The 12,339-nt window shown below is 43.0% G+C and overlaps 2 protein-coding genes across 4 annotated transcripts in view; one reads left to right on the top strand and one right to left on the bottom strand.

Annotated features, from left to right (window-relative positions):
- Positions 1-1,650: 1,650 nt before the first annotated feature.
- MED28 (mediator complex subunit 28) lies at positions 1,651-8,170 on the top strand. The gene is made up of 4 exons (XM_083458511.1): positions 1,651-1,873; positions 4,685-4,751; positions 5,715-5,827; positions 6,986-8,170. Exons 1-4 carry the CDS (start codon positions 1,691-1,693, stop codon positions 7,181-7,183), a joined length of 561 nt encoding a protein of 186 aa, XP_083314637.1. The 5' UTR covers positions 1,651-1,690; the 3' UTR covers positions 7,184-8,170.
- The window catches only part of FAM184B (family with sequence similarity 184 member B), a 73,349-nt gene continuing 68,502 nt past the window's right edge, over positions 7,493-12,339 (bottom strand). For all 3 annotated transcript variants that reach the window (XM_083458091.1, XM_083458092.1, XM_083458090.1), the window contains one exon: positions 7,493-10,452. In XM_083458091.1, the coding sequence (XP_083314217.1) occupies positions 10,362-10,452 (91 nt within the window). In that variant the 3' untranslated portion in view covers positions 7,493-10,361. The remainder of the gene's footprint in view (positions 10,453-12,339) is intronic.

Below are 12,339 nucleotides of genomic sequence, written 5' to 3'. Positions count from 1 at the left end.
AAGATCTGTAGTGAGAATTTGTATCGGCATCCCTCACAAATCAGAACCAATTCCAAAAGGCACTGCCTTTTCCAATAATAGGTAAAGGTAAAGGGACCCCTGACCATTAGGTCCAGTCGTGGCCGACTCTGGGGTTGCGGTTCTCATCTCGCTTTATTGGCCGAGGGAGCCAGCATACAGCTTCTGGGTCATGTGGCCAGCATGACTAAGCCGCTTCTGGCGAACCAGAGCAGCGCACGGAAACGCCGTTTACCTTCCCGCCGGAGTGGTACCTATTTATCTACTTGCACTTTGACATGCTTTTGAACTGCTAGGTTGGCAGGAGCAGGGACCGAGCAACGGGAGCTCACTCCGCTGCGGGGATTCGTAAAGCCAACCTTCTGATCGGCAAGTCCTAGGCTCTGTGGTTTAACCCACAGCGCCACCCGCGTCCCTTTTCCAATAATAGGCCCAAGTAAAATTGGATTCCAGGATTCACAAGACATCTTTAATAGATTTCCGTAAGATACAGAGGGGAAACTGGTAGAGGACATGCTTTGTGTGCTGGTGGTTCCAGCATCAATCCATGGCACTTCGGCAAAAAACCCTCTGTTAATAGAGCTAAAAAATGCCTCTCTACCCAAGACTCTGGAGAGTAGCTTGCTAGTCTGAACAAACAGCACCTGTCTAGAAGGGCCAAGGATCTGAGCTTGAATAAGGCACTTTTATACACCAGTTCAACACTGGCTGAGTGGGCACTTCTATTTTCTCAACCCAAGATTCTTCTTTCCTCTGATCTCTAAATGGTTTGCATGTATCTACCTCATGAGTAAATCCTGTAATCCGTTGCCAGAAGCACCTACTTTTATCTTGCTTGGGTAAGCTATTGCAGCAGTCCAAGATAAAATACACCTAGTAGCTACAATTTTTGCCATTGAGCTCACAGTCGAATACTTCCATATCCGCATCATAACATGAATTGGCAGTCTGGCTCAGATCAGATATTATTTAATCTAAGGGCAAAGCGATGCACAATGTTGCATAAACCCCCAAACTACCAACTAGCTTCTGCTCTCTGAGAAAGTGATTTTGGAACTGTGATGGTGGCTTTCACTGAAAATAAACTATAGAGACAAAAGCAAACTCTGTACTGGAAACATACTCTTATCGTTACTCAGCGCTTTTAAGGAAGCGAACATATGCATGGAATTAAAAATGACGCATTCAACACTGAAAAAAATATGGATGGGATTTAAAATATGGATACTTGAAAGTTACTTGTAAGCCTGCCTTAGGACCAATTAAAATTATAATTATACTCTGCCATTTCCCCTCGCAGTGACTTATGGATAAAATAAGAACATAGCTAGAACATGGGTAAAAACCACACCAATCACAAAAAAAAAAAATAAGTATAAATAGAAATAAATATATATGGATTTAATTCTATTAATTTTTTTAAATGATTTGAGTTTTTTTAATGAATGTGTGTGTAAAACATTATAGACAATATATACTGTATTACAGTAATATCTGAATGATTTATATAGGCGTAAATAATTATGGATACTAAGTAACAGTCAAAATGCCAAGGATTCAAAGTCCCGCCCTCCGGTCCCGCCCCCTCCGCTTGCGTCACCCCGCCCCGAGCGTCACCGCGTTCCCCAGTCGCGCCTGCGCACTGGCTGCTTCCGGCCTGTGCTCCGTTGCCATGGCGGCCGGCCTGAGCGGAATGTTCGGGAACCAGGGCCCGGTCCCCCCTCCTCCTCCGCCGCCGCCTCCTCCGCCCGTGGCGCCCGGTGTGTCGGGGCCAGCCGGCCTCCTCCCGCCGAACCCCGCGGGCCCGCGGAACCCCAACAGCACCCTCGTGGACGAGCTGGAGGCGTCTTTCGAGGTAGGCCGCGGCGGGAGGTACCATGATTGTAAGGGGAGGAGGGGGGGGATGAACGAAAGTGAGCGGGAGAGGGCCGTTGCCGTGTCCCTCCCTCGGATGGGGAGCTCTTCGAACAAGAGGCCTTCCTAACCATAGAGATGAGGACAATGGTAAACAGAGCTTGTCTTTACTTCCGGTTCCTGTTTCAACAATTCCCCCCCCCCTTTTAATACGGACATATTGTTGTTTAGTCGTTTAGTCGTGTCCGACTCTTCGTGACCCCATGGACCAGAGCACGCCAGGCACTCCTGTCTTCCACTGCCTCCCGCAGTTTGGTCAAACTCATGCTGGTAGCTTCGAGAACACTGTCCCACCATCTCGTCCTCTGTCGTCCCCTTCTCCTTGAGCCCTCCATCTTTCCCAACATCAGGGTCTTTTCCAGGGAGTCTTCTCTTCTCATGAGGTGGCCAAAGTCTTGGAGCCTCAGCTTCAGGACCTGTCCTTCCAGTGAGCACTCAGGGCTGATTTCCTTAAGAATGGAGAGGTTTGATCTTCTTGCAGTCCATGGGACTCTCAAGAGTCTCCTCCAGCACCATAATTCAAAAGCATCAATTCTTCAGCCATCAGCCTTCTTTATGGCCCAGCTCTCACTTCCATACATCACTACTGGGAAAACCATAGCTTTAAGTATACGGATCTTTGTTGGCAAGGTGATGTCTCTGCTTTTTAAGATGCTGTCTAGGTTTGTCACTGCTTTTCTCCCAAGGAGCAGGCGTCTTTTATTTTCGTGGCTGCTGTCACCATCTGCAGTGTTCATGGAGCCCAAGAAAGTAAAATCCCTCACTGCCTCCATTTCTTCCCCTTCTATTTGCCAGGAGGTGATGGGACATAGACTTTCAAAAACTATAGACTCGGACATGTCCTGTGTGCAGAGCAGCTTTCGGGCTCACATTGGAGGATTTTCCCCCCCTTGTCAAATCCTAAGAGCACAAGGGAGTCTTGCCCGTGCAAATCCTAAAAATGCTTTTTCTAGCTCAGGTCTTGCATGCTTTTTCTAATTCAGGCCTCATTAACGGCTGACATTATACGTTTTAAGGATGATACTTTGCTATTGTTGCACATTTTGATTTTTGATTTGGGTTTTATAAACAAGAATAATGCTATGCAAATAAGTATACCAAGTTTTCTCCTGTCATTTGTATATCACAAAAATAGCATCATAAATGTGGGGAAAGATCCACAACATATGTTTCATTATTAGTGGTCAATGTATAAGTTATTGGTTCATGAATTGGCTTAAACAATTAGGAAGAAGAAGAAAAAGGGGAAAGTGCTCTGCCAAAGCAAACACATGATCACTTTGCAGTGTGCATCACTTGATGGAGGCTGCAGTGTTAACCACTTTCCGGGGGGACAGCTGTTCTGGCCTGTTGCTGCCAAAACAACGAGCTATCTTAGCAGCACCTTAAAAGATCAATATGCTTGTGATGGCCTATGCGTTTGGGAACAAGCGTCCACTAAAGAAGAGACTAATGTTTGTTAGCCTTGAAGCAGCGTTTCTGAAAGTTGGGCCCCCAGCTGTTGTTGGACTACAACTCCTAGCATCCTGGACCGCTGAGTTGTAGTCCAACAACAGCTGGGGGCCCAATTTTGAGAAACCCTGCAAGGCGCCACAAGACCCTTATATGCAATCACTCCCTGTTAACATTTCAGGTTTGGCGGCTTCGGCTCCTTTGGACTCCTAGCCAAAAATCCTCCATGCATGCACATTTGTAAAGCTAAGCAGGGGGTGTTGGGGTTCCTTATTGGATTGAGGACCGCTTGTTGAGATTTCTGCACTGCAGGGGGTTGGACTAGATGACCCTTGGGGTGCCTTTCAGCGTAGTCAAAAACGAGAAACTATTCCTATTGGCACAGAGTGGCGTTGCTCTGAGACTGGAAGTGGCCAGAAGGGTCATAGTAGTGGAGTGTGTTTCTAGACTCTAGCATTTTGTTTCTCCAGTGGAGCAGCCATGGCCAAACTTGGCCCTCCAGCTGTTTGGGGACTACAATTTTCATCATCCCTGACCACTGGTCCTGTTAGCTAGGGATGATGGGAGTTGTAGTCCCAAAACAGTTGGAGGGCCAAGTTTGGCCATGCCTGCTCTAGAGCCTTTAACAAAAAGTCTGCTCTTGCCTATCAGGTATTTATTGTATCCAGTCCTGCTTGGCTGTTGAAACCAAAAGTGTTTATATGGCTATAAAGTGGTACCTCGGTTTATGAACTTAATCCGTTCCGGAAGTCCGTTCTTAAACCGAAACTGTTCTTAAACCAAGGCATGCTTTCCCTAATGAGGTCTCCCGCGGCCGGTGCCCTTCCACCATTCGGCTTCCGTTCTTACACCAAGGTAAAGTTCGCAAACTGGGACACTTTCCGGTTTTGCAGAGTTTGTAAACTGAATAGTTCATAAACAGGGCTGTTCTTAAACCGAGGTACCACTGTAGTATCTATTAGCCCTGAAGATTCAGTTGGATCTCACAATACTACATTTCATGGCTCCTTCCCCCACCCCGTTCACCATTCCCCCCTTTCTGTATACTTGTGTTTATAAAGTCTCAGTTGATGTCATTAAGGCAGATATAAATCTCTGTCAGTCGAGGAGAAAGATGTTTCATTTACTGGCGTGTGAAATAAAAGCCCACAAGTTTTTTTCCTAGAAAGCCAAAATGCATTTGATGGTTCAGCATTGCTCATGGGAAACAAGAGGAAGCTATATACCTATAACGGCATGTAAACTGTGAACGTCCTTCTGTTTCTAGTAATTGCTTTTATATATTTCTCTAATTACCCAGGCTTGCTTTGCTTCTCTGGTGAGTCAAGATTATGTCAATGGTACAGACCAGGAAGAAATTAGAACTGGTAAGCCTGTACCTCCATCTTCATTTTAACTTAGATTTTGTTTTATTTTGCTGCTTTAGTTTTTATCTCTTGTTGCTTTTTTTATGATGTTGCTTGGTTAAATGGTTTTTAAATTGTAAGCTTTTTTGAGAGTCCTCTGGAATAATCCAACCAACTATTAATTGCTTAAGGTAAAATAAATTAGATTATGCGAAATCAATAGGACTGGAAAGTTGTTCACTCAGTGTTCCCAAACCATTGGTAGCTAGACCACATCTGGTGCTCCCAATTAGAAGCATATTTTACTTGTGCACATTTTACTGATTATCTTACAGGAGAGCGCCATCAGGGAATCCTGTTGGATATTTATTATTGCCCTTGGGATGATGCTCGTACTTACATATTGACATTCTGAGGAACATAGATTGGCAGATGCATCTGATATGCATTGGCTTAAGTTTTCAAGATGTTGTTTAGTCCTCTTTGTGATATAGTTTAAGAATCATGGTGCTACTCTGCACTTAAACTCCATCACTTGAATTCTATAGAGGTAAAACTTCTTATGCATGTGGTAAAATCACACCTGTGATTTCTATTCAAAAACTGAAGGATTCTTTTTTCTCAGAAATTTCATCAGAAATTTTGTTTTAATTAGCTTTTTCACATAACTCTTTTGTTATAATGGTTATATTTTAGCAGACTATGTATACAACATGCAAAATCGAGATTCCTATGTATTCTTTATCAGCCCACTGCCTGACTTTGAACATTCTGTTTTTTCCCTTTTTTAAAAAAGATTGTTATAACTATGAACTACTTTATACAAACCTCATTTTTGCAAGTTTTTAAGAATGCAGTAATTTTAGCCAAAAAATTTCACTTTGCTCGTATCACAGCCTGGTCCGTAACTGGTTTGTAAAGCTATGAATGTTCAATTTTCCTGTGGAATAACTTTAAAATCTTGTTGCCCTCTCTGTGTATTAGGCGTTGACCAGTGTATCCAGAAATTTTTAGATGTTGCACGGCAAACAGAATGCTTTTTCTTACAAAAAAGGCTGCAGCTATGTGTCCAGAAACCAGAGCAAGTAATTAAAGAGGTACGTGTTGGGTTTTCCTCTAGGCTTGAACATGACATCTAAATCTATACACAGAGTTATGACAAAGTAAGCAGATATATGCTGACTGATACTTTGGTCTTTGATTCATTCATTTAGTTCAGTCTTAAATGGATAAAAATAATTTAATAAATACAATGGAGTTAAATCTACATACAGTTTACTTGGCCAGTAACAGACAGATGAAGGGTTTCCCCCCCCGTCCAAATAATCCCATAACTGTATGTGTTCAGATTAGTGCAGCACAATCCTGACCATGGTTTCCACAGCAGTAAGTCCTGTTGAATTCAGTGGGCTTACTCTCAGGTATGTGGGGTTAGCAGTGCCGTTTTAGGGAACATTTCCCTTGTGAAGTAGTTTTAGAACTGCTGGGGAAAATTAATCAACTGCAAAATTTGCAGAAAACCTTGGTTAGAGCGTGTTGAAAATTTGTCGTTGGGCCTCCGTCCTAAGGAGTGTAATTTTAACACTAAAGCAATTTATGTGTTAATCAAGTCTTAGCAGGCAGGCGCTGCTTTAAAGTTGCAATGTATGCATTCCAATATACATCCTAGTTCTTGATGGTAACTAAGAAAAGGACAAGTGTTCATTTTGTGTGGAGAGTTAAGTGTAATTGCTGAGCTGAGCTCCAGGAATGCCCATGGTCATCATTTTGTCTCTGCCATGGTCTCAATGTTGTAAGGATAACTGCAGGAATATGGGCAAAGTGCACTAAATACTCAAAATATTATATATGTGCTTGGGGGGAGGAAACATAACTGGATGTTGGAAAACACTGCCTTGCTCCAAGCACCCGTCCTGTATGTGTCTTGTCATCCTTCCCTTTTTCAGAGCTTTGTCCAAAGGTTGAAAGTCTGTTTCAGAGTCATTAAAAGCACACTTAAATAGTAACTCTACAGAGGAAGAGATTGACTCTTATCAAAATCCCTGTAAGAAATGCATTGTCCAGAGAGGGAAATAGATGTTACTTTTTCTTTTGAAACTTGCATCGGATGAATATTTAAAAAGAATATAAGCTCTTGTGACAACAGAAAGGATAGTTTGCTGTGAGAATTATTTCTTCAGTTGCCTAGGAACAGATCTTACATAAAAGTGATTCCTTGTTGCTTGTAATTTCCTGTGTACCTGTCTCTCCTGTAGGATGTTTCAGAACTGAGAAATGAACTGCAGAGGAAGGAAGCGCTAATTCAGAAGCACTTGGGTAAACTGCGACACTGGCAGCAGGTTCTGGAAGACATCAATGTCCAGCACAAAAAGCCTGCTGAAATGCCTCAAGGATCCTTAGCGTATCTAGAGCAGGCGTCGGCTAACATTCCTGCACCGCTCAAGCAAACGTGAACAACGCAATTGACTTCCTATTGTCTGTACGGTGCAATTTCATATGGATATTTTTTAGGTGACGACAAGAAGCATAACGAAATGATGATAGAGCCATTTGCCCTTGCAGGGTTCAGAATGGGGCCTTGGTTTAGGTTTTGTACTTTTATTAATCACCTGGCCCAACAAATTACTTATGGGGCAGACCGAAAGCAAGCATATCTCTGAGCTGTTAAAATGCTTTCTGCTGAAGAAACGACAAATAGATGTTTTTGACATATCACATGGGTAGTTTTGTCGGAGTAATGAATAAGTGTGTTTTTATTATAAAAACCCCAAAACTTCACAGGTAGTGTGCCATGTGCCCAAAATATAGTGGCTGATCTGTGGAACAAAATATTGGCTGAAATTCAGAGGGTTACTTCAGGCATGCAGTTTGGGGCTTGTCTGCTTTTGAAATTTGCATTGGTGGTCAGTGGGGAAGGGGAAGGGGCTCGGCTGAAAACGGTAGCTGAGCCCTTGGATGTGCTCAAAATAGCCTTTTGGGTCACTGCTCTTGGTCCTAGGGTTTTTCTTTCTGCTACTGCCTTTTTTCATGGTATAAGAAATTCAACAAAGGGCTCTACAGCACGTAATCTTATTTTTTATGTCCCTTCTGCCTAAGGGAGGAGAATCAGAGTGGCCACTTTATTATTATTATTTTATTTTACAACCTCAATTGCTTTCTTAATGCCTGCCATCACAGCTGCCTTCGTATTTTTCTTTTGTGTCTCAAGCCATGTCTTTTCCTTTTGTCCCCGGAAGCATGTTGCTCTAAATTATCTCTTCAAAACAGCATCAGCGTTGCTGTTCAAGGTTCCTGTTTTATAATGGAAGAACAGAAAATACTCATGACATGTATGTAGCTAGGCACAATTTCTTTAATTTCATGGATCTGACTGTAAATCAAAAACTACTTTCTCTAGTTTGAATAAAAAAAAATGATAATAAACCACACATGGGGGGAAAGTAGTGTACTTAGTTTTATTTTGATAGCATCACCAAATGAGCTTCAGGTAATGTTCATTTTTTATTTTGATCACGTAATAATAAGTTTGTTTTATATATACAAAGCACCCTCGGCTTATTTTATTCAGAAAATTGTTTGGCTTTCTTTCAAGCACACTGTTTTGCCTCAGACATTTCCCAAAGATTCTGGTTCCAAATGGGTTTGGTAATCTGGTATAGTATATTGGCATTGCTGGCTGAAATTATAGGTGTTCTTGAATTTGCTTCTTGAAAACTGAACAGTTTGAACACTAAAACTTGGCTTTGATGCTGTATGTATTTAAATGCGACAATCCAAACAATGCAGACATTCTGAAGTTAGCTTGATTGGATGTTAAGGTAAAGACAATAGAAGAACACTATTTCCTAACCGAGGAAAAACATGTTTTGTCATCTGTCACTACAGGGCACAGATGCAGCATGAAATATTGGTATCCAAAGAACCATAAAGCTGTTGGTGGATGGGTCTTTGCCCTGATCCAACTGGACCCTTCATATATTCTTATGATACAGAGATACAGTCATACCTCGTGTTGCGTCCGCTTCATGTTGAGTCTTTCCGTGTTACGTCCTGCAGCAACCCGGAAGTACCAGAACAGGTTACTTCCGGGTTTCGCCGCATGCGCAGAAGTGCTAAATCATGCTTCGCACCTGCGCAGAAGTGCCAAATCATGCCGCTCACCTGCGCAGACACAGCGCTTCGAGTTGCAGGCATTTCACGTTATGGCCGGGCCTCCGGAACGGATCCTGTCCGTAACACGAGGTACCACTGTCCTTGTGTTTCTCAGCTTTCTGGCAAACTGCTTTTGGCACAAAGATGTTTTCAGAAGCAGTTCAGTACATGGTATTGGGGTAGGTAGAAGACAATCGTTTTTTTTAAATTTAAAGCAAGCGTATAAAATGAGGAGCAGAAGCTTTCCCCGTATGCGGCCTTACTGACCTCGACTCACTAGACCAGGCATCCCCAAACTCTGCCCTCCAGCTGTTTTGGGACTACAGTTCCCATCATCCCTGACTACTGGTCCTGTTAGCTATGGAAGATGGGAGTTGTAGTCCCAAAACAGCCGGAGGGCCGAGTTTGGGGAAGCCTGCACTAGACACAGCAATATTTATGCGCCGTTTGTGCGAATTCAAGGTATTTCTTTTCAAATGGATTTAATATTTAGGCCTCTGACAGATTGGTGCGCGCAGGCAGTAATGCCTGAAAGAAGTGCCTCATTCCCAAGAGTCTGGTGGTGGTTTTAAATAAGTAACTGCCATAGCCAGTTGACTATATTGTAAAAGGGATAATGCAGAGGTGTAGCAGGGGACAGGACACTTACCACGGGGCCGGGCTTGCAGCGCGCCTGAGCCACGCAACTCCCCTGGGAATGAAGCCGTGGGCTTGGGCGCCTGCAGGCTCCGCACTGCCCGAAATGGCAGTGTGGGGCTTGTGTCTCCCGGGCCCCCGAGAGGCTAGCTACACGCTGGGATAAGGCTTTTGTCTCTGAGGTATGAAGTAGGGTAACATTAAGTTTCCAGCATCATGACTCTGGTAGGCTGTGCTGCATTTGTGGCATTGTCCTCAATTCTTAATAGAGCAGAAGAACATTCTTTGGAGTTAGATATTCCTGCTATTTCAGACTGGAATGAATGTGGAGCTAAAAAACCCCCATCAGAATAAAAACTGAAGTGTGCCGTCACCAAAAGCACAATTTTCAGTGTCACCGTGCATTTGGTATAAATGCAAATACATATAATTTAACTTCTCGTCCTATGTTGCTTTCTTTGTTTACTGTGCTACCTAAATGTGTTTTAGTGTTTCGGGTTGTAATTCTTTTATAAGCTACCCTGGGAATCCTATGGAACTGAAGCTGATTAGAAATAAAACATTAAGAGAGGTCTTAAATTAACATAAATAAAATAGTATATACATGAAGATTGGTCATCCATGTAAAAAGCACTTATTTATTTATGGTAATATTTCAACCATATGTTTGTTTTTAAAATCATGTTAATTTCCTGCTGTGTCAAATCAAATTTAATGGTTCTCTCACAAACCTCAGAGTTTATGGTCCTTGTGTTATCTATCTTAACTTATTCTGCAAAGCGCTATATAAATAATTAACACCAACAGTACTATCCATGTAGGATATTCTATAAATAGTTTCTCTCAGAAAGAGAAGTATTTCGTAAACCATTCCTGATGGCGAGGGTCCGGTTTCTGAGCATCTTTGGGTTCTGATGTTTCATTACTTTGCAGCCTGAAAAGAAAAAAAATACAAATAAAGATATGAGTAAAAAATGAGTTGGAAGATACGAGTAATCAGCGGTAGCAGTAACTGGCACTCTGTGTAACTAACATTAAAAGGTAAAGGTAAAGGTACCCCTGCCCGTACGGGCCAGTCTTGACAGACTCTAGGGTTGTGCGCCCATCTCACTCAAGAGGCCGGGGGCCAGCGCTGTCCGAAGACACTTCCGGGTCACGTGGCCAGCGTGACATCGCTGTTCTGGCGAGCCAGAGCCGCACTCGGAAACGCCATTTACCTTCCCGCTAGTAAGCGGTCCCTATTTATCTACTTGCCCCCGGGGGTGCTTTCGAACTGCTAGGTTGGCAGGCGCTGGGACCGTACAGCGGGAGCGCACCCTGCCGCGGGGATTCGAACTGCCGACCTTTCGATCGGCAAGCCCTAGGCGCTGAGGCTTTAACCCACAGCGCCACCCGCGTCCCCTGTAACTAACATTACTGTGTAATATTGCCCATGAACTGGAAATCACTTGGAAGAGAGAAGTTTGCATTTTGAGTTCTGGCCACAGTCATGAGTGGAAGAAGAAATGGCTGCAGAAGGCAAGATTCCTCCCTCTATTCCAAAACAATGCTATTCCTAATTGCCAATTGCCCTGGGACTGCAGAATTGGAAAGGAGGTGTATGCTGGGCACATCTCTTGACAAAGAGGGCTGTTTTTTAACACCGACACAATATTGTTGCAATCTTGTAAGCCACTTTAGGGACCGTACAATCGAAAGGCAAGGCAACTCATCAAAATACATGCATAAACAAGGACTGGAAGAAGGGTTTGGCGACTCAAGATATTCCACAAAGCAGTCCAGCTCCACCAGGTTCGCTTTGGCTTGATGCTCAAGCTACTGTACGTTGAAATATTCCAGGGAGCAAATCCCGTGAAATGAAGAATATTCAGCTTGTCTTCAAAAATGACGCAGGAAAGACAGACGTGAGATTTTACTAAAGCAGCTTTAATATAATCTGTTTTCTGTCAGCAGCTTCTTACTCACTGGCGTCTTTATTTGAATTTTGTATTCTCAAAATATGTAATATGTCTGTGCATACAGCAGGAGCTAAGAAATTCTGCCACATCAAACCGCTATCCCTGTCAGAAGGATCTTATACCGGGAATTATCTACCGGTAAATGATCTTGATCTAAAACGCCACCATCAATGGTTTCCAAATGAAATAGTGCATAGGTTGTAATCTTGCTACCTCCTGTTTCTTAAAAGATACTGCTGTTTGCATAGGCCTTAAGTTACACTTAAGAGTTACACTCTTGTCTATATTGACTTCCACTGATTGCAGGAAGTCTACTCTGAGCATGACATAATTGCTTGTGCCCATTACTCTATATAGGTCACATAATATAAAACACCCATAAAGGTCAGTCCTAGCACTTCAGAGCTTGCTTGAGTCTCTAGGAAGTTGCTATGGGGAGAAAGACCCAAACTCCCAACACTCAAGCAAACCTTATGTGGTTTGGGGACTATAGCCATTAAACAGGTGCTAAACAAGCCTATTTTGCTGGGAAACGTCTTTCTAAATAAGCTGACAAACTTAGTGACTATTTCGTTGTGACTTTATTCCTGTTTACTCTCTCATCGTCGTTTCTATTCTTCCCCAAAATTCTGGAGCTCCACTTGGTATTCAGCAACAGATTCTAGGCACTGCTGAACTCATTTTACAGGAAGTAACATTTTTGATCTTGTCCACACGACTCATTTTAGAGAGCATAGAATCTTAAGAGTTGGAAGGGACCCAAGGGCCATCTAGTCCAACCCCCTGCGATGCAGGAATCTCGGCTAAAGCATCTATGACAGATAGCCACCCAACCTCTGCTTAAATATCTCCCAAGGAAGGGG

The sequence above is a fragment of the Podarcis tiliguerta genome, assembly GCF_965153285.1.
Source record: "Podarcis tiliguerta genome assembly, chromosome: 9".
NCBI classification, from domain to species: Eukaryota; Metazoa; Chordata; class Lepidosauria; order Squamata; family Lacertidae; genus Podarcis; species Podarcis tiliguerta.
Note: the sequence above shows the minus strand (reverse complement) of the source record. Positions and strands in the feature narration are given on the sequence as shown.

Coding starts and splice junctions, on each gene's coding strand:
- MED28 (XM_083458511.1), top strand. CDS start 1,691: ATGGCGGCCGGCCTGAGCGGAATGTTCGGGAACCAGGGCCCGGTCCCC. Junction 1,874..4,684: donor AGCTGGAGGCGTCTTTCGAG/GTAGGCCGCGGC, acceptor CTAATTACCCAG/GCTTGCTTTGCTTCTCTGGT. Junction 5,828..6,985: donor CAGAGCAAGTAATTAAAGAG/GTACGTGTTGGG, acceptor TCTCTCCTGTAG/GATGTTTCAGAACTGAGAAA.